Source organism: Lagopus muta, chromosome 5 (genome assembly GCF_023343835.1).
Source record: "Lagopus muta isolate bLagMut1 chromosome 5, bLagMut1 primary, whole genome shotgun sequence".
NCBI lineage: Eukaryota > Metazoa > Chordata > Aves > Galliformes > Phasianidae > Lagopus > Lagopus muta.
Window position 1 is genome coordinate 1,199,695 of NC_064437.1, and position 19,794 is coordinate 1,219,488.

The 19,794-nt window shown below is 52.2% G+C and overlaps 1 protein-coding gene across 3 annotated transcripts; it reads left to right on the plus strand.

The window, feature by feature from the left end:
• Nucleotides 1-685: 685 nt before the first annotated feature.
• On the plus strand, nt 686-18,594 carry GNG12 (G protein subunit gamma 12). 3 transcript variants are annotated; one of them, XM_048945928.1, is made up of 5 exons: nt 686-758; nt 7,082-7,140; nt 7,777-7,895; nt 16,505-16,621; nt 17,272-18,594. In XM_048945928.1, exons 4-5 carry the CDS (start codon nt 16,526-16,528, stop codon nt 17,395-17,397), a joined length of 222 nt encoding a protein of 73 aa, XP_048801885.1. In that variant the 5' UTR covers nt 686-758; nt 7,082-7,140; nt 7,777-7,895; nt 16,505-16,525; the 3' UTR covers nt 17,398-18,594. The 3 variants fall into 3 exon arrangements, with proteins under 3 accessions (XP_048801885.1, XP_048801884.1, XP_048801886.1); XM_048945927.1 differs by having other exon boundaries at nt 7,777-7,876; XM_048945929.1 differs by having other exon boundaries at nt 731-782; nt 7,777-7,876.
• The last annotated feature ends 1,200 nt before the right edge of the window (nt 18,595-19,794 follow it).

Sequence of the window (19,794 nt, forward strand, 5' to 3'; positions counted from 1 at the left end):
GTTCCAGCACCTCACCGCTCTCATAGCAAAGAACTTCCTGACATCCAACCTTAATCTTCCCTCCCTCAACTTCAAACCATTTCCCCTTGTGCTGCTGTTATCTACTGTTTCAGAGTTGACTCCCCTCCTGCAGTTTAAAACCCCTGAGTAAGTTTATAACATTAAGCATTCGTCTTGCTCAGTGCTTCTCTAACCAGGATTATCTCCTTCTCTCTCTTACAAAACTCAACTATCAGTTCCTGAATTTTGAGCTGCACCACAGCATAACCATTCCGGTTGGAAAAGCCCCCTGAGCTCCCCAGTCTCCCCCAGCCCGCTCCCCCGTGCCCACATCCCTCAGTGCCACATCCCACGGCTCCGAACACCCGCAGGGCTGTGACCCCCACCCCCGTGCGGCTGTACAGCGCTGGGCGCTCTTCAGGAGAAACCATTTCTCCTCATACCCAACCTGCCCGCCCTCTGATACAGCGGCATTTCTGTCCCCAGGAACATCGACCTTCCTCCCGACAGCAACGCGACGGGAAAAAAAAAAAAAGGCGGGGGGGGGGGGGGGGTGAGAAGGGTTGTTTTCGAACACGAAAGCTCTCCTTCCCACGAGGGACCGACTGCAGCCCGCAGCTCCGCGCCGCGCTCCGCGGGGGCCTCGGGGCAGCGCAGGGCCGGGCCGGGTCGGGGCCGGGCGGGGCGAGCGCGGGCGGAGGAGGGCGGAGCGCGGGGCGGTCGCCCCTGGAGACGGCAGCGGGCGGAGGACGGCGGCGGTGAGCGCGGGCCGGGGGCCGCGGGTGGGTCGGGCCGCGGCGGTGGTCGCAGCGCTCGGGGCCGAGTTTGGAGTCGTTTGGCCGTCGTTGGGTCGGGGTGGTTTTGTTTCTATTGTTATTTTTCCTCCCTTTCCTCCGGAGCGCCGTTCCGCGCGGCGGGGCCGCGGGGCGCATCGGGGCGGGACGGGCCGAGGGGCGGCGGGGCCTCCCCGGCAGCCGGATCGCTTCTTCGGCTTCTAAACTCCGCCGAGCCGCGGCTGCCCGCTCCCGGCGGAGGAGAAACAGAGCCGCTCCCTGCGGGCGGCGCCTCGCGGCCTGCGCGGGTGGTGCGGGGCGGCCCGGCACGTGGCGCTGCGGGACGCGGCCTCGGCCCGGCGCCGTGCGGTGCCCGGAGCGCGACGCGGGGCGGGGGGAGCGCGGCGCGGCGGCTGCGCGAGGCCGCGGAGGATCCTGCGCCGGGACGGCGGCACGAGGCGGGCTGCGCGCCTCTCCGGCCGGCGCTGAGCGCAAGGCGCTTCGCAGCCGGCATCTCCGCCGGTTGAGGGCTGCCGGGTGGTCGTAAGTTGCTTGTTGGCTGCTGTCTGGGTTGAGAATTCGTTTAGGAGTAAAATGAGGCGAGTAAGTAATGGGACGGCGGTAGGATGCTGTGCTGCTCCGGTAGCCCCGCGCGCGATTAAAGGATTAGGATGCAGTTAATGACTTCCCGATCCCGTATTTCAGCCTTGTGTTGGATGTATGGCGGTAATTTAGGGGATCTTTAATCCAGTGCCAAAGTGGCGAATGAATTCCAATGGACAGCAGCTGGTGAGGCTGGAGTTGTGCCGTGGAGCCGGCTCGTGTCATGGCACAGCAACGCCTTTATGTGTGGTTGGTGACCCTGCACACAGCAGGGGGTTGGAACGAGATGATCATTATGTCTTTTTCAACCCAAGCCATTCGATGATTCTATGATTTACCTGCTAACAAAGCTGTGGGTTAAGAGAGGAACCATCTCTCCACCTGTATGTAAAAGCAAGCACGGTGTTGTGTTGTGTTTCAGGTACTTTGTTTCAAATACATGCCTCTGTGGCTGTGTAGCAGCTTTACTTTCATGAGCACTGAAGGTGCATTTCTCAGTCTGTGTTCCTCACAATGCTCGGAATATTTCAGCCCAGGTCATGAGAAGCTGCTCTGTAGAATGGTGCTGTGGGAACTGCAGGCCCACAATAGCTCTGGAAGCACTGAGCCCACCAGGGAGCTGCCCCACGCCGTCGCTCTTCCAAGTGGGAATGAGCTTCCTGCCCTGGTCCTGATGCAGCATCTTCTGATTAGGCTCCATTACAAAAGCAAGCTGTAATTGCTCTGGAAGCACTTGGTGCAGCCCCAGAAATCATCACTGCCTGCCTTCTCAATTCATCCCTGAGCTGGAGCAAGGGTTATGGCACGAGCATCTTCTTGGGGCAGAAAAAAGAGGTACTTGCTAAACAGTGTGTAATCAGCTTGCTGTGATAATATTGGCCAAAAGATTTAGCTGCGTTCTTAGAAGGATTGTGTTTCTGCAAATTAAATGGTCATCTGTGCTTACCAACAATGCAGAAATGAGTGGGGCTCTTGGCTCTCGTGGCCTTGCATAGAAAAGCCCTTATCGTGCTGAGATAGGATCAGTAGTAAAGCTTTCATTGGCTTTAATGAAAGCAGAAAGCAAGTTCCCCCAGATCTGGAAAGTAGTTGCAGACTCGCCATTTCTTGGGAAATTGAAGCTGCAGATGTTTGATGGCTCTCGGGATTTGCTCCGAGTTAATCACTGCTGGAGTCATGCAGCTGTTTTCTGCATTTTGTCATGTTGCACAATGAGACCCAGTTTTTCCAAACCTGAGTGTTTGTACTGCACTCGGCACTGCGGTCCCCTCTGGAATCCCCTTATTTCTGTTCTCCACAATAAGCTGTTGAGGACTATGGAAGGGAGGGAGAAGAGAAAATCCAAAAGTCATGAAGGGGAAGTTTTCACTCCGTATGTTGTTTGAGAATACTGCAAAGAGCAGAGGTGATGGCAGAAGCCCTCGGAGCTCTGGTAGAACTCTCTATTTTCCCTCTGTCCAGAGACTCCAACAAATCCATATTTTTAGCTTTGTTTCTTTGAATGTTCAGTAAAGCAGGCGGCGTGTTTATGTTCGGCTTCCTGTGTCCGTGTCAGCATCTTGGCATGTGATGGAGTTTGAGCAAGAATCGGAGCGCCTGGATGTGCTGAATGATGGAGGGCAGGCTGTGTGCCTGTGGCTGCTGGGGTGTTGGTGGGTGGAACGGCCTTTTCTCTCTGCTGGGATGAGAACTGAGCCATTTACACCGTCACAGTTCCAAAGGTGCTTTACCCGTGAGTGGGAACTGAGCTTTAAGTGTCTTGGTATCAGTGGGGTGCTTGGAGAGTAGGGTCCATGTAGAATTGAGTATGGGGAAGAAATCAGTGGGTTTTGGTGCTTCAGGATGAGGAGAACAAAACGTGTCCTGGGATGGTGCGAGGTGGGGTGGGGTGGGGTGGGATGTGGTGGGGTGGACAGGGTGCAATGAGGTGGGCAGCGTGGGACGGGGTTTTGCAGCAGGGTCTGGGCTGCTGCTCACCCTGGCCATGGGTGCAGCCCTGAGTAGGGGCTCAGCAGGGTGGGCACACGTCAGCCTCAGGGTTCTTCTCATCAGGAACCAGTGGATATCACTGGAGAGGGAAGATGTGGGCTGAGGATCAGGGAAACCTGTTGTTGCGAGCCTGGCTTGCAGAGCAGGAATAGCTGCGGCAGCACTGCTGGGTGGGTGGGAGAGCCTCACAAGCAATGGCTCTGCCCTGACAGAAGGGTGTAGAAGTGGATGCAGCATTGGCCATCTGTGTGATGTGCTTTGGGGCCATGCATCTCCCATGCGTCCGGCATGTTTTGGTGCTGCCTTCCCTGGGCTTTCCTCCCTCCTGTGTCTCGGGACGGCACCAGCAGCCAGCTGGAGGTGGGCAGCACTGCCACACTTGGTTCCTCTGTCAGTAGTATCTGCATTATTGAGTACAGACTCTGGCTGTGAAAAAAGAAATCCTTTGGCCCACGGTCATCCCAAAAGCATCACTACTTCTGTGCTCTGTGTCCCAGCAGAGCTTTCATAGCATCATCGCGCTTGTATGTGACGAGCATGTGCTGATGTACAGATATATGTACGTATAACATGGGTGTATTTGGCAGAAACAGACGTTTTAATTGTTTATCAATGTGAGCTTCAACTTAAAAGCAATTATAGCGTAGGAAGTCTGTCTGCAGAAAGGCTTTTCCTGGGCTGTCTGTCCCTAATTGGACATGTTTGGATTTCTGTCCTGTTTTGTTAGGTCTTTCTGCCTATGTTTTCTCAGCAGTTGGTGCAGCCTACAGTTCTAAGATATGTGATGTGTCTGTGTATACCTTTTAAGTTAATAAAAGAGAAAAAGGTTCTTTGCGATGTCATTAATCATTGCAGGGAATGGCCAGAAGTGTTTCCAGAAGAAAGTTTCCTTTCTGTTTTCAAAAATGAAAGCGGGCAGATACAGAAGGCATTTACACTCACTGCCATCTTACAGCGGTGTGTGAGGAGTTCTGTCCTGGGGTGGCTGGCTCTGGTTTGCATTAGGAAAGTGAAGCTCTGGAGAAAGGTGCTGTGTAGCTCTCCCTGTGCTGCCCAAGGCTGCTGCTGGCACGGTGGGATGCTGCTGGCATGTCTGCCTCTGCTGGCTGTGGAGGGACAGAGATCCAGTGCTTTGGGTATGGAACCTTGCCTGATCGGAGCTGTTGTTGCTACTCACATGCTTGCTTTGTGAATAATTATTATTTGATAGGAAATGAAGAGTCAGACAGGACAGAGCTACCTGCTTCTCCTCTGCTTTACAACAGAGCATCAGCTTCAGACCAGCGTGGTTTAGACAGGCCGGTGCATCGCAGGAGTGGGAAAGATTTTGTTTGTGTGTAAATTCAGTTTATTACTGAGCTCGTAAAATCCTCACTGGTATCTAGCAGCATGAGAATTAAACCTTAGAAGGAAGAAAAATGCACGTCCTGAAATGTCAGGCAGCAGCACATCGGTTCACGTAAAAACCACAGCGTTTCTCTCCCTGCTCCCCTGAGCTGCAGGACGCTGTTCCTGCGAACAGAGCTGCATGGGAAGGCCTGGGGAGTGCAGGGCAGCGTGAGGGCTGGGTCTGCAGCCGTGCGGTGGTGGGGCAGGCGTCCAGGAGATGCTCATTTCCGAGTAGCAAAGCAAAGAATCTCCAGTTCAGTTTGTCAGGAGACGTGTGTGCCTCTCGGTGCTGCTGAGTGCAGCAGGGAGGTTTGCAGAGCCAAGAAGAAGTCGGGGGTTGGGCTGAGCAGGCGGGTGGGCTGGTGGGCTGCGTGGTCCTGCTGAGCCTGCCTTGTGCTGCTGCGAAACCCAGGGGCTTCATCCCCAGCAGTGCTGCTCCTGCGGGAGCACTCCCAGAACTTCCTCCTTTCAGAGCAGCTTTTGGAGTGGAAAGAAGACTCCTCCTCTCTCTTCACTTTTTATATCCCAGCCTGTGGCTGCTGCTGAGCCCAGGGCCGTGTGGGCTCCCAGCACAGGGCTGCCCTTCCTCCCAACAGGAGCTTTTGTGGGCCTGAGAACTGACGCCTTGTGGCTCCATAGCAGAAAATGGCCCATGATTTATGAGTCCTAATTATTTACAGGGTGCTTCTAGACCTTGATTTGTCCTCTCTCAAGAAGTGGAGGTGGGTAGATTACAACTTTCCTTACTTTTCTGTAATGGCTGTAGGACCAGAGCTGGCCATTGTGTAAGCAAGCAGAAGCTGGTTTTCATTAGCAACTCATTTTGCACGGTACGGCCGTCACAGGTATGTGCAGGAGGGTTGCATGCTGCTTGTTTTATTTCCTTGCTGTGTGTGAGAAGCACGAGTTCAGAGCAGGGATAAGCAGGGACCGCCTGCAGCTGGGCTGTGTCTGCTTTAATGTAACTCGTTCTTCCACTCTGCACAGGGGTTCTAACAGCAGCTATGGAGGTCTGGGCGCCGTTTCCAGTGTGGCATTTATTAGCAGAACCCACCTGTGTGTCCCCTTTCTCTGCAGCTTGCAGAGCGGCTGCTGCTGAGGCCGGCGCACTGAAGGGTGCCTGCCCTGCACCCAGCCACCCACTGCTCCATGCAGGGCTCTGGGCCAGGGCACCCTGCCACTGGCAGACAGTGCTGGTTTCTCATCCAAAAAGTGTAAGCGGTGATCCTGGATCCTGCCATGCCTTGGTTAATGAGTTATCGGTGTCCCAGCTGCTTCCTCAGCTTAGTAATGCCCTTGCGTGTGGTCAGCGGTTTGCAGCGTACCTGCAAGGTGATGTCTGTGCAGAGATACAGTCGTAGAACTTTGCACTGTAAATGATAGGAAAGGTTAATACACCGAATACTAATGAGTATTAGATCAGTAATTGCTGGTTTTACGACTTATAGCATGTACTGCACACCCTCGAGTGTACCTCCTAGAGTGTACCTCTGCGTGTGTTGCACTCAGCCTGCACACCCACAGGCTTTGTGTAGGTCAGATATTAGGAGAAATGTCTTCAAAGAGTGGCTGGGCACTGGCACGGGCTGCCCTCAGAGTGGTGGATGCTCCAGAGCTGTGGGGATGTGGCACTGAGGGATGTGGCAGTGGTGAGCTGGGGTTGGGCTCCAATCAGGGCTCTCAGGGTTGTTTCTCCTGCTGCTTAGCATGGCTGCTGGGATGTCAGTAGAGGCTCCAGGAGCACAGCTTTGCAGCGTGCCCAGGACTTTGCTGTTTCCTTCCCAGAAAGGGAGGGACGCGATTTGCCTGCAGCTGCAGTTGCAACACAGGTGAGAGGCAGCTGCCCCTGGCTGGGTGCTGCCCTGGGAGGCTGGGGGGGGGGCTTCTCCTACCCCTGGCTGCCCGACTCAGGTGGGTGCATGCCTGCTGCATAGGGGGCCCCCTGTGGGAAAAAATGACCAGCTGAGGTTCTTGTATTTATTTGACTCTAATGCCAAACACGCTTCGTGGTACGTTGATCTCATTCTATTTCTTCCTGTTAACCCATATCAAAATCTGGTAGCTGTGTGTTGGTTCCTTGAATCGTACTGGAAGGGAGAATGGGGTGTGGGGAGGCTTCTGTTGGGGGGGGCAGCCAGAGAGCCAAGGCTGTGTCCTCGGGAAGGGAGTGAGCTGGGCAGAGGGCAGCCTGAGGCAGCATTCTGTGAAGCTGTACTCAAACTGAAATAGTCTTTGTGATCAGGATTAAACCACGAGTCGTCACCCCTTTTTGCTTTGACTTTCTTGCACTATGAAGTACTTAACGTTTTTATCTGACTTTGTTTCAGGGTCACTGCACAAATAAAAGCAAAGCAAGGCGGACGAGTTACGGCACTGCCCTATGTAGGTGAGTTTCCAGCACCGGGGGCAGAAATGCTGTTGGAAGGGAGTTGCCTCTCCCACATAAGTCAGGCTGTTCCTCGTTGGCTACATCAGTTAGCAAGAGGTACCATGGAAGCCTCCATAAATGTCTGCATTTGCTGGGATACGTTTGTAATTATTGTCTGACTGTGACAGAGTGCAAATCCTTGTTCCTATATTCTCCCTTTTCTTGAAATAATCTGATAAATTCTTGTAGCCACACCTGCATAGTCATAGAGCCGTACAGTCATTAAGGTTGGAAAAGCTCTCTCAGCTCCTCAAGCCCACTTTGTGCCCACTGCCCACGTCCTTCAGTGCCACATCCCCACGGCTCTGGAGCACCCCCAGGGGTGACCCCTGGGCAGCTGTGCAGTGCTGAGTGCTCTGTGGAGAAAAGATTCTCCCCGTATCCAGCTCTGATACAATGTGAGGCCATTTCCTCTCATCCTATTGCTGAAACTGACCCCCACCTCGCTACAACCTCCTTTCAGAGAGTTGCAGAGAGCAATAAGGTCCTGCCTGAGCCTCCTCAGCTTTGCAGCCCTGTAGTGGCTCTGACCCAGGAACCAGGGAGCTCTTAGCAGAGATTTCCTCCCAGCACTCACGATTTTATCTTTTTCAGACAAAGGAATTTGCTGAAGGCCACGGAACCTGAGGCCGAGCAGCGTCTTGTGACTCCCAGTCTGGTGCTTTGATTGCTGACTGCTCCTGCTTTACATGCAGTAAGATCAACAAATTTTGGTACACCCTGAGTCTTTCTGTAGTTTGTGTCTTTTTCTCTTTTAAGCAAGCTGGGGAGTGCTGTGTAGAAGAGCAGGAGGCTTCTCCCTCTTCCTGGGAGAAGAGGTACCCCAGGTTGGTAGGGCATGCAGATTGCCTTTATTGACAGTATCAACCTGAAGGTTTTAAAACAACACTGCTCAGATGTTTTTCAAAGTAACCTTGATGTAGAAGTCAGCTTTTGACTTTCATTTATACTAAAGATAGAAAAAGTCCAGTCAGTGAAAATACAGAGTAAAATGAAAGCAGGTTTTTCCGCTATTCATTTCCCTGCAAGTAAATTGGGTTTGACAGAATCATGTGTTTGGAGGCTGGCTTTGAAATGAAACATAGCTGTAGTGCAGGCTCAGCCAGCAGAGCTGTCCTGGTGAAACAGAGCTGGTGGTAAAGGAGCACATCCTTACCAGGGTACCCAGAAGGACAGATTGGATTTTTGTTGGGGATTTTTATGCATTTCAGAAAGATGGGCTAATGAAGAGACTGGCAGTATTGTTTGCAGTTACAAAAAAAAAAGAAAAGAACATTCTGAGGATTTTCAGTTGAGAACAATCTCAAGTATAGCTCACGTGAAGAAGCGAGCACCAAAGCACTGTGTTCCCTGTTTTAGGGACCTCTCTGCTCTGTGTGTTCTGTGGCTCACATTTCAATAGGCACTTGTGCAGACTATACAAAAAGACAGCCTGCACAGAACAGAACCTTCTGTGCCCAGCAAGAAAAAGAAAAAAAAAGATGTTGGGTCTTCTGGGGCACTGCATTGCAATCTGTGGGGTAAATCCCCAGGAGTCGACATCTTCATGGGGAGCACTATGTGCTGCGTGCTGCAGGTGATTGATTTCTTACCTTTTCTTTGTACAAACTGTCTTCCTTTCTTTTAACAAAACCCAATTGTTTCTAGTCTGTATCGAACGCTTGTGCTGCGACTGTAGGGTGGAATTCAGGCATTTCCCTGCTTGCCAGATCTCATTTCTCACTGCGTTTAGCACTCAGCCACGTGTTCCCTCGCCAGGCATCTCACCCTGCCTTCCACTGGGTGTCACTGCGGCCCCGTGCAGCGCTGTCTGTCCATCCGTGCAGCTGGGCCATTGCAGGCTGTGTGTGCTGCCTGCTTCTGCCCAGCAGGGCAGCCGGCTGGTGGGGGGGTGCTGGTTATATCCTTATTCGTGTGCTTTCTGATTAACGTTACCCTTAGGACAGAGAGGTCCCTATAGTAGAAATATCGCCACGGTTAGCTTCTGCAGCGCTTGCTTTGAAGGTTATTTCAGTGCCCAGCCACAGTGTTTAATTCTTGGCATGCACTCACGTTGCTTTGGGTTCTGCAAGTCGGAACAAACCCAGCGTGGAGCAGTCGTGACTTCCCACAGGAAAACCAACTGCAGCATTCAAGTCCCAGCCCAGCCTGCAGCTTCCTTGCTCCCACGCAGGTGCCTGGGCAAACCACACGTGCTGAAGCGCTCGCAGCACTCAGGGAGCCTGCAGAAACTGGTGAATCCTTGGCACTGCAAGGCAGGCAGCAGGGCATGCAGCACTGCACGGCAGCTATCTCAGGTGTCACAGAGGAGTAAGCAAAATTGCTGCCCTCAGAGGTGGGAGAAAAACCCTGGTGGGGTGAAAGGGTGCTGGTGAGAGGGTCGCTGCAGAAAGGTCTTGAGGGCAGAGCTGGGGAGGAGCAGGGTTAGGGTGGTTTGCTTGGGCTGGTGGAGCCTTTGTGGTCGGTGGTGACGTGCAAGAAGGAACCAGCTTCAGGCTTTGTGAAATGCCTGGGGAGACTGCAGGACAGGGCATAGTTTCACTTGTAAGCCTGCAGTGTTTGCTGTGGAATCACCAAAAACATAAACAATGATCCCACTGTGCCACTTTGCAATCATTCTTGGAGCAGAAGTGCTGCCTTTGGCCAAGCACTTGTGATTGGCACACCAGAGAACTGCACCCACACCTGCTCCTAGACCTGTCTAATAGTTCCTCCATCCCAGTGAGTATAAAAGGAAAATGTTTCTGTGTTCCAGCTCCCAGCACGTGGCCTCTATCAGCCCCACGCATGGCTTTTGTCGCTGTAAAAAGGAGACATGCTGGAAGCTTGCACGTGCAGATCAGCTTTAATGTCAGGTTCACGCTGACCCCGGCTCTGGGCTGCTTTATTCACCTACAGTTTTGAGATATTCAACTTAAAAGGTATCTTGTTTTGAAAGAAATACTAACAGGGCGTCAGGCTGAACCCTTTTGCAGCTGCTGTAGCCTAGAGCTGCCTTCGAATAACGCATGAAGCCCGAGCTGTGCAGAACAGAGCAGCTGTGCAGCACAGAGCTGCCATGCCCGGCCGAGCTCCAGCAGTGCTGCTTTAATTACATCTCACTCAGCAGGTGGCCCAGCACTCCTAGATCCACAAGAGTAAAGAAGATAGATTGGTCTTTAATTATCCCAGCTGGAGCCCAGCTGCAGTGCCTGCCTCGTACCTGCTGAGGCCGTTGTTGTGAGCGCCTGCTGTATTTTAACCTCCTTCCTTGCAGCCTGTGGAAAGAAGTAGGGCAAAGTCTTAAAAACAGGTTCTTGTAGGGAATGGGGTCAGCTTTGCCTGGCTGTGGCTATTTCTGTTCTTATTTGTTAAAAACACGAGCATATGCTCTGTGTGACATGTGCTCTGGATGGTTCGTGTGTTTTTGTAGCTAAACCTTCCCATGGCCAAGAGTGGCTGGTGAGCATCCTTTTTCTTTTTTCTTTTTTTTAAAAGATCGTTATTTAAACAAACCAAAGTCCTCAGTTTTCCACGGAAAAAGGTGTTTTCCCCAAAAGATGAGCTAAGCCTTCCCACTGGCCTGTTTGGCTCCACTCATTTGTTGACTCTGCTGCTAATGCAGGAGTCTTGGCCTGCGTGTGCTGCTGCGAGTGTCTGGAGAGGGCACGCAGCCTTCTCGTGCCTGCTGTCGTTTGCACCTTTCCCATAATAATTCTTTCCACTGCTGACAACCTTCAAACAAAAATATGTTTTTTTACTACTGAAAGGAAGGGTTTATGTGACAAAGGGGGAGCGGCGGGTGCTGTTGGAAGCTGTGAGCTGCTGCCTGAGCCTGGTGAAACCCTCCTGCTGTGCTGGGCTTCCCCACGTCCCTGCTCGATCCTTCCCACTGCTGCGTGCCGAGAAGAATTTTCAGCATTTCTGTACACGGAGTGCCTGGCCGTGCCCCTCTGGAGCAAGGCACGTACTGAAAAATGTTTTCCTGCAGCAGCTGATTTCACCCTTTCACAATGGAGGAGTGGAGAAGCGATAAAACCCAGAGCAAGGGTAGGGACAGTGGATGGACAGGGCACAAGGTGACCGTGAGCACACAGCAGGGCATGCCATGGTGCTTGCTTTGGAGGTGGGCTCTGCCTGCTGGAGGCTGGGAGCCCTGCTAGTTCCTGCAGTGGAAGCTGCTGCACCCTTCTGCTCCTGCAGGCTCTATTATTACGAAGGGGAAAATCAAAGCTGTGTGGTGTGCTGGAGGCTGGAAGCAGAGAGAAGCTCGTCCTATGGTGCAGTAAATGCTGTGCTGTGGTGAGCCCTGTGCAGAGGGCGAGCTGCAGGCAAACCTTCCCCAGCGGGTGTGGAGCACGGGAGCTCACTTCTTTTATTAGAGCAGCCATAGCTGGAAAAAATAAACCCCATCTGTTTTCAGACATAGCTGTGCATGTTTTCAGAGCACTTCTGTGGAAATGCTTTGGTCTTGGGTAGCATTGCTGGGAAAAGGCTGTTGATGGGACTGATAATTTGGTCTCTTTTTAGCTTGTGAGTCAGACAGCGGGGAGTTGCACCGTGGCTTCAGTGCGGCAGGTTTCCCTCATCCCTAACCCTGGTCCTGCTGGGTCCTGGTTCTGCATGGCCGCTCGTGGGCACTTTGGGGACCAGGGCTGTCACCTCATGCACGTCCTCCTTGCAGCAGCAAGCACAGTGGGTCCTCAGCCATGTCTGGGCACTGCCACGAGGCTGCAAGAGATGCCACCGCGAGCACCTTGTGTTCTTGCTTGGGTGGTTGCAGGGCAGCCTGTGCTGCCCTTCCTGCAATCTGTTACACGTACCTTCAGGCAAATGCACCCCAGAGGAGATCACCCAGTTTGAGCATGGATACAGACAGATGAGATGTTTGCAGCAGCTCGTTTATCAGGGTAGTTGCCAGGAACTCAGAGGGAAAACAGTGTTGGGAGATGACCTACTTGTATACGAAGCTCCGTGCAGAAGAGATTTGGTAATCTTAGGAGGACCATTAAAGTAATGCTGCTTCTGTTTGTTTGGAGATGAGGAAAGGTGGCAATTTAATTTTCTAATGTCATGTTTTTGTTTTTTAGGGATCTGATTTATTACCAAAGCAAGTCAATTGGGAAAATAAGCCCTGCAACTTCCCTAACGAGGTCACTGCTTGAGGACAGGACAGGGTTCTGGGGAGGCTCCACCCACTCCAGTGCCAAAAGGAGTCATGGCCATAGGAGACAAAGGCAGGGCAAAGCCAGCCTGCCCCCACTGCAACAAAATGAGGGGGGGACGTATTCTATTTTAATTCCACAGTGACTGCTTTTTAATTTTGTGTGTGTGTGTGTGTTTAGAAAAGGAAATGCTGAAATCAGAGCAATTGGCAGATGTTGAACTATCGTACTTCTCAGGGATGCAACCATTACACTGGGAGAAAATCAAGGGCTTGCTTGCTTGTTTGCTTTTTCTTTCCACTCCATGGTTTTTCAGGAGAAGAAAGGAAAACTGTGGAGGCTGGGGTCTGAAGTTAGGGCTCAGGTTGTAGTAGATCAGTGCTGCGTCTGTATCCATACGAAGCAGCACCTTTCTGTTCCAAAACGATGATGTTTCTGTGTTGACTTTGCAGTGTGCCAGCAGAGCTTGTTATCAGTGCAGCAGCTGTGCTGCTTATCAGATCCAGCAGCATGAATGAGAGGCCCTGCTGGAAGCTTCTTTTTTCTCTAAAATGTGAGTGTTGGGCAGCGGGCAGCTCTGAGCCACGGCCATCCTCTGCATGGTCATTCTGTAGCAGAAAAGCTGGGCTACTAACTGGCAGTAGTTAGTACTTAACGGCAGGCTGCACAACTTAGTTAACCTGATGTAAAAGAAAACAGCTCTGGAGCAGAGGAAAAGAAAACCGGTGAGAGCTGACACGTTTCCAGAGAAGCCACGTGTGGGTGTGATGGAGTTCTGCTGCTGCTGCACATCCCAACCTGGCAGCACTGGAACCGAGTGGAGCAGTTGCTTGCTCTTGGGTCTGCCTGGTGGAGGTACAGTGATAGCTGTGCATGGTCTGGTTTAACCTGTTGTGTGATCCCGGCCTCCTGGGCCATCCCTGACAGATCCTGAAGGGCTGTTTTGACACGTTTGGTGTTGCGGGAGGCAGGGAGAGCTGGGTGGGGGCAGTGCTCTGCTCCTGCACTGTGCTTCCATCCTGGTGGAAATGGCACCTCCAGAAGGAGAAGGGTCTTCCGATTTCATGCTGTATTCTTTGCAGAGCAGGTTCCAAAGCAGCAGATGGTCTCAGATTTGTTACCTTTTCTTTGTGGTACTCTCTCTTTCCCAGCAATACAGCAAATGATCTGAATGTGAACCTTTGCAAACAGATGGTGACTATTTCCAGACAAATGTGCTTATGTCCGTCAGCTTTCCCATTTCTCTTGAGTAATTTGCAGGTTGAATCACCAACCACGCCATCAAAATGCACTTTAATATTTGAGTGACGCCAGTATCAGTGATGCAGGACGCTGTGGGGTACTGCATCTCTGTGATTAACAGCAACTTGTCTGCAGTATGGTGTTACATGGAGCCTACCTGAATCGGTGACTGGATTTGTCGTGCTGTTCGTGTGCAGCGTTTTGGACTCCCATGCATCCCTCCTTACAGCTGCAGCACACACACTTAGCTGCAGAGCTGATCCCGGAGCGCCGTGCCCGCCCTGCTGCCCAAGCTGACTCACCATCCAGCTCTGCCACCTGCTGCCTCCCTGCATGCCTTGGGTTCAGGCTGGAACAGGCTTGCAGTGCTGCAGGGCGAGTTGCTGTCGTGCAGAGCACCCTGCCTTCCCTCCTCCTCCAGCAGCTTTCAGCCTGCGTGCACTGCTGAGGAGGGGCTGGTTGTGATCTGTAGCCTCATGCAATTACTGCAACTTTGCAGACACCAGGAGCAACTTTAACACTGCTGCATGGGTTGCAGCCTCCTCCAGGAGCTGTGTTCCCACACCTTTGGGAGTTTTGCTTGGGGACTGGCAGCGTGGGCAGCAGGCACAGGTAGGGCTGCACAGCCCAGCTGCTTCCTCCCTTCCCTGAAGTTGCCAAGGTGTCCTGTGCTCCAGTTTCAGGAGCTTTGTTCCAGCTTTCGTCCAGCTAACTGCACACAGGAACCTGGGATGGAAGTATTTAGAGGAGTGTGCATGGTTTGTGCTGCAAATGCAGCAACCAAGAGCCCTGCATGCTGCCAAGCACTGCTTGGTGCTGTGATCTTTGCACTGGCATGAGTTTAAAGACTCTGAACTCAGAGACCTTCCACATTTACCCTGGATTGGGTCACTTGGAGCACAAGCAGCATTTGAACCAGTTCTGTCTCATGCCTGTCTCCTCCCAGCCACACACCTGCAAAGCAGGCTGGGGAGCCCAGGAGCTGCCTGCTCCATGGCCACGTGGCTGTGTGCACATCAGAGAGATTCGTGACTATGTTTTCAATATCTCTTCCAGGAAGTTTCTAATGCTGCCCAGTACCAATTATTAGATCCCTCCTACCTGCGTGTGAGCAGGAGGCATCGCTTGCGCATTTGCAGTAACAGGCTGCTGGATCCTGCATCCTGCTGCTGCCTGCTCCCTGCCCAGCAAAGCAGTTTCTCAGCTGCTGGATGCTGCACGCAGCCCCAGCCTGTGGTCACTGGGCTTCGGGGGTTCAGCAGGGAGAACAGCAGCTCTCTCTGCTTGTGAGTCACCGCGGGGGGTTTTGAGGAGCAGCAGGAGTCAGCTGCAAGTGGCCAAGCACGAAATACCTGTTAGGACAGCACTCGCAGGGTTTCTCACCAGTAGATCATAAGATGCTTAAGAAAAAGTTAATCGCCTTAGCTTTGTTAATAATTTAAAGACGTTTTTAATGGATATGGGGTTGAAATTATATTTTCTCCAAGCCAGCCAATGTTGTCCCAGCTGCACTACGGACTCATTTTTTGCACATAAGTGATGCCCCGGGCAGTGTGCTGCCTGCCAGGACTGTTGGTGCAGGTTGCAGCCCCTCCTGCTTCAGAACGTGCCTGAGTTGGGTAGGAAGGGGCTCACTGAACTTCACTGAGGCAGCACCTTCCTGTGGGAGTTCTTGGCTTTGTGCAGTGATTGAGGCAGGCAGGAGTGGGACCAAGTCCCATGTCCTCAGCACGCAGCTCACAGGTGTATTAGGGTAAGCAGGAGCATTGCTGCATGGTGCAGTGAGTTGTTAATAGGGGAAAATGCTGGAAGATGTTGGTGTGGAGGGTGCTGGGTGCTGATGGCATCACATCCTCGTTGGCAGAAAGCGCTGCTGTTAAGGGCAAGCTGGGCATTAACGCAGCAGGGCCCCGCAGGAGGGACGGGAAGTTTGGAAACGTGGGCTGTGCCAAACCAGGGGCTTGGTGCACAGAAATGCTGTTCTCAGCACACAGAGCAGCGGGAGGAAAAACAGCACTGCTGCCCTGGCCAGCGTGTGGGTAACAGAGGCCTGCGAGGAGAGGCTGTGTGCGGCCCCAGGAAGGTCACATCCAGCTGCCTTCGGCTCGAGCCCCTGTAGTGCTGTAAATGATTTAAGCACAGCACCACGGAGCCAATTATTCTGGAGGATCTGTATAAAACAAACACTGGAGTCTGTGCACTGCTAGTGCTCGCGTGCTGCTGCACAGACAGGTCTGACAGGGCAGCGCTGCCTGAAAGCAGCTCTGAGCTGCTGGCTGCCTGCTCCCAGCTGTACTTACAGGGGGCTCTGTGACACATTTTGGCCAGGACCTGGTTACCAGCGTTCCCCAAAACATTGTCCCAGTCCCTCGGTGCAGCGTTGGGGGCAGGAAGGGCTGCACCACCCCCATTGAGCTCCTCTGCCGCAGAGTCTCAGCACTCCGTGGCCCTGCCTGGCTGGGCTCAAGCTGTGCAGGGCTGGCAGCTGTGAGCAGTGACAGCAGCAGCATCCTCCTGCCCTGCTGGATAGCAGCCAAACGCCGCCCGCAGCGGGGTCCCTGCTTTGCCTCCTTACCCAGAGCAGCCAAGTCCCGGGGCTGTGCTTTTTTTTTTTTCCTGCTGTGCCTCCATATATGGCCATATGGGAGCAGACAGCAGCTGGGAGTATTTCTGTGAACTTTGGCTGTTGTTTTTTTTTCCCTGGGATGTTGTAAAGCTGCCACAGACCTGGGGCGGCTGGGGTGGGGGGACGGCAGAAGCGCCGCGGTACGCTGGAGCTCAGTGCAGTTTTTCTGAGGGTGTTTGGTGCTGCTCAGCCGACAGACCTGTTGTGAAAAATACAATAATGCTTCTTGCAGCTTGTTGTGTCTTTGTAGAGAAGCAGCTCAACGTGCTGTGCCACCTTTGGAAAAATAACCGGTTGTTTTTCCCAACAGAGCATCGCCGGCTCGCTGAAAATGTCGGGTAAAACAGCCAGCACCACCAACAGCATAGCTCAGGCCCGCAGGACTGTCCAGCAGCTGAGAATAGAAGCCTCAATAGAGAGAATAAAGGTGAGAGCACAGCCTTCCCCAGCCCCTCTTTCCTCCTGGCTTCCCCAGACAGGACGTGTGCAAAGGGGACACGGGGTGGATTTTCCCTCATCTTGGAACTCGGTGTTTGCATTTCAACCTGGAAAACCTGCATGGTAGTAAGTCGTTCTTAATTGCACACCCTGTGATGGGTGCCCCATCCCTGGAGGTGCCAGCAGTGCAAACTCAGGAACACACACAGCAAGGTACTCTTTCTTGGTGCAGGGTTATGCAAGGAAAGACCATATTTAGTGTTCTAGAAAGCGTTAAGTCATCTGAGGACACTTCTGTTTATTGTCCCCAGCGTTACAGACAATAAGTTCCTTATTACAAACCTGCTGCACGATTTTGAGCCCTTCCTGTTTGTTTTTGGTCTTCTGCAGAAGCCTCGTATAAGCAGAGCCATCCTATTGCCTCGTGTCACAAACCAGTGCCAGAGCAGCTGGAGGAGCTCCCCTGTGTGGACAGGGCTGGCCCCAGGGCGAGGCACAGGGCTCTGTCTCTTGCAGGAAACAGGGTGTGGGCCTATGAGGTGCTGATGGCCCAGCATCCCTCCCTTCACACAGGGTCACATCCGCTCCTATTGCTGGTTATGGGGAAATAGTGGCCATGGTATCTTCTGTCTTCTGCAGGTGTCGAAGGCATCAGCAGACCTAATGCTCTATTGCGAAGAACACGCCAAGAAAGATCCATTGCTGATGGGCATTCCTGCTTCTGAAAACCCATTCAAGGACAAGAAGACGTGCATTTTGTTATAGGGGCACAGCAGTGCCTCCGCAGCTCCCTGCAGGCAGATGTGTAGGCAAACAACCTGTAAGGTACCCGGTATTCACTGTCCTCTTCTCACGTGTAGAAACCATCTCTTAGGCTTTCTGAAGCATTTCTTCTGCTCCCAGTCTCCGGTAGGAAGCGAGATTTCACGCTCAACCACTTCTCCCTTGGCCAGAGGAGCGGGGTCCCTTTGCAGAGCCGTGGCTCTGATTGCGCTCCTGCTGTGGCCTCACACACACAGACCAAAGCTGCCCGGCTTTGCTGCAGAACACAGCCAGGCTAAGAGTTGGAATCCCCATTATGAAACATCGGCGGTGTCACTCTTGTTGAAATCGAGTGCACGCAGAGCAGGGCCTCACTCTGCAGCATTCAGATGTGCATTTGTGCACGTGCACACTTAGAAGTGCATTATCGAGCAACAGCTACCTTGAGAAATGATGGTAGTGGCTGCTGCAGAGCTCCAGGCTCCTGCTGAGGCCCTCGGTGTGCTCATTCCTCTTGGCAGGGCTTTTGTCATGTCAAACCTAATGTGTGGAGAGTCAGGTAGCCGAGGGTTTACTTCCTAGCCTTCAAGAGGAGTTGAAAAAGCAGCTTTCAGTTTTAATTCTAGTTTTCTCATGTCTCTCATCAAAAATCTGTGTTGTTATTACAAAAAAGAAAAGCTGTCCAAAGAATCAGAGGCGACAGGCTCATAGTTGCTGTCTTTGTGGAGGAGTTAGAGGTGTGGTTCTGCCACTCAAGGTCTCATTTGTGATTTGTGCAGGCACTCAGAATTTGGCTCTTTCCGAAATCCCCCTCTTGAAGGGGAAAAAATGCCAAACTGCATCCAGATTGTGGTTGTGCAGGTGTAACAGGGAGCCTTTCCATCAAGGAAGTCATTTGATATATATACATCATAAAAAAGTCCTTGCGTGTGTGTATATAAATATATAAATATATAAACTTTAACAGGATATTTATACAAACATTGTGTATTAACAGCAGACTTCCAGGGGACTTGTAACGATTCTGCCTTTCTCTGTAGCTGTGGTCCAGGGCTGGAGCTGTGAGCGGCCATCGCTGCGTTCCTGCGAGGGTGCTTACAGGACTTATTAACCACTTGTAATTTACTGTCTTACGTTGCCTATTTGTCATTTCTATATTAAATTATATACGCACTGTTGATAATATATTGAGAAATTATATATTTGTTTAACGAGGCTCTTTAACAAACAGCTCAAAAATCTGAACACGAGGCTGGCAATAAGAAAACTGTACTGCTTCCTCTGTGCTTACATTCAAATTATTTTTATAATTAGACTATTTTTCTAGCGATGATTTCCAAACGATAACGTAGATCCATGCTTACTTTTTCTTTTTTACTATCTTTGAGTCCCATTTTATAACACATCTAGTTAGACACTGTCAGTAGCTGAGCTGGGGAGGCCAGCAGGGGCATGCAGAGGCGCAGGGGCTCGTGCTTTAGCCCAAATATTGCTCCTTCCAGGAGCCATCAGTGCTGGTTAGAGCTCCTCGCCCCACCAGAGGTAGCCTGAGGTTGTGGTTTGGCAGCTGGACTGGTAGATAGAGGTCTTTTCCGACCAGAATGGTTCTGTGATGCAGGGTTGTATGTGCAGAGCCAGCCTCAGGTCCAGCTTTGTCCCTGTGCTGTTTGTGAGCCCGGACATGAGGTTCTGCTGCTCCTGTAGGCTGGAGCTCTGCCGCCTCTCGTCCTTCCCACTCGTACTGCCATCCCCCCCAGCACACAGGATGCTTACCTTTGTACTTTCTAATAAAGAAGTCCTGGCACGGAGCTCCTGGCTGCTCACTTTCTGCTCGCGTGGAACTTCTGGGCGCTCCCCCCGCTGCAGGGGGGCTGCGTGTGCCACGGGGTAAAGGGAAATCCTTTCCTTCAGACCTTCTCACTGCTGCGTCTGATTCTCTGCACACTGAGTGCATTTTCCCACATTGTCATGCAGTGCTGACATCCTCGAAGCACCGGGGCAAAGATTCACATCAGCATCTCCTTCACTGCCGCTTGTACTTCAAAGAGCAAAAGGGTTGTGTGTGGGCACAGTGTGCCTTTGTGTGATTGAAAACACCGTGCCAGTTCTCTTCCCTTGTTTCTCAGCTCAGACAGAGCACCTGAGAGTGACAGTGAGATGCAGATGCTGGCGTCATCACACAGCTTTGCAGGTCAGCTGTGTGTTGGTGCATGCAGTGTATAGGGTCATGTGTGGGCTCCAGCAGCTACTTTTCTGTGTGCACCTTTGCTCTTTCACTATAAATGCAGCAGCAAAAGCACAGGAACTGTATTCTCAGTGGTACAGGAACATGGTCTCTACAGAAGAATGAAAAAGGAGAAGCGAAACCATGGGATTCTTGGGGGCAGGGTGGGAACTGCT

Coding starts and splice junctions, on each gene's coding strand:
- GNG12 (XM_048945928.1), top strand. CDS start 16,526: ATGTCGGGTAAAACAGCCAGCACCACCAACAGCATAGCTCAGGCCCGC. Junction 16,622..17,271: donor CCTCAATAGAGAGAATAAAG/GTGAGAGCACAG, acceptor TGTCTTCTGCAG/GTGTCGAAGGCATCAGCAGA.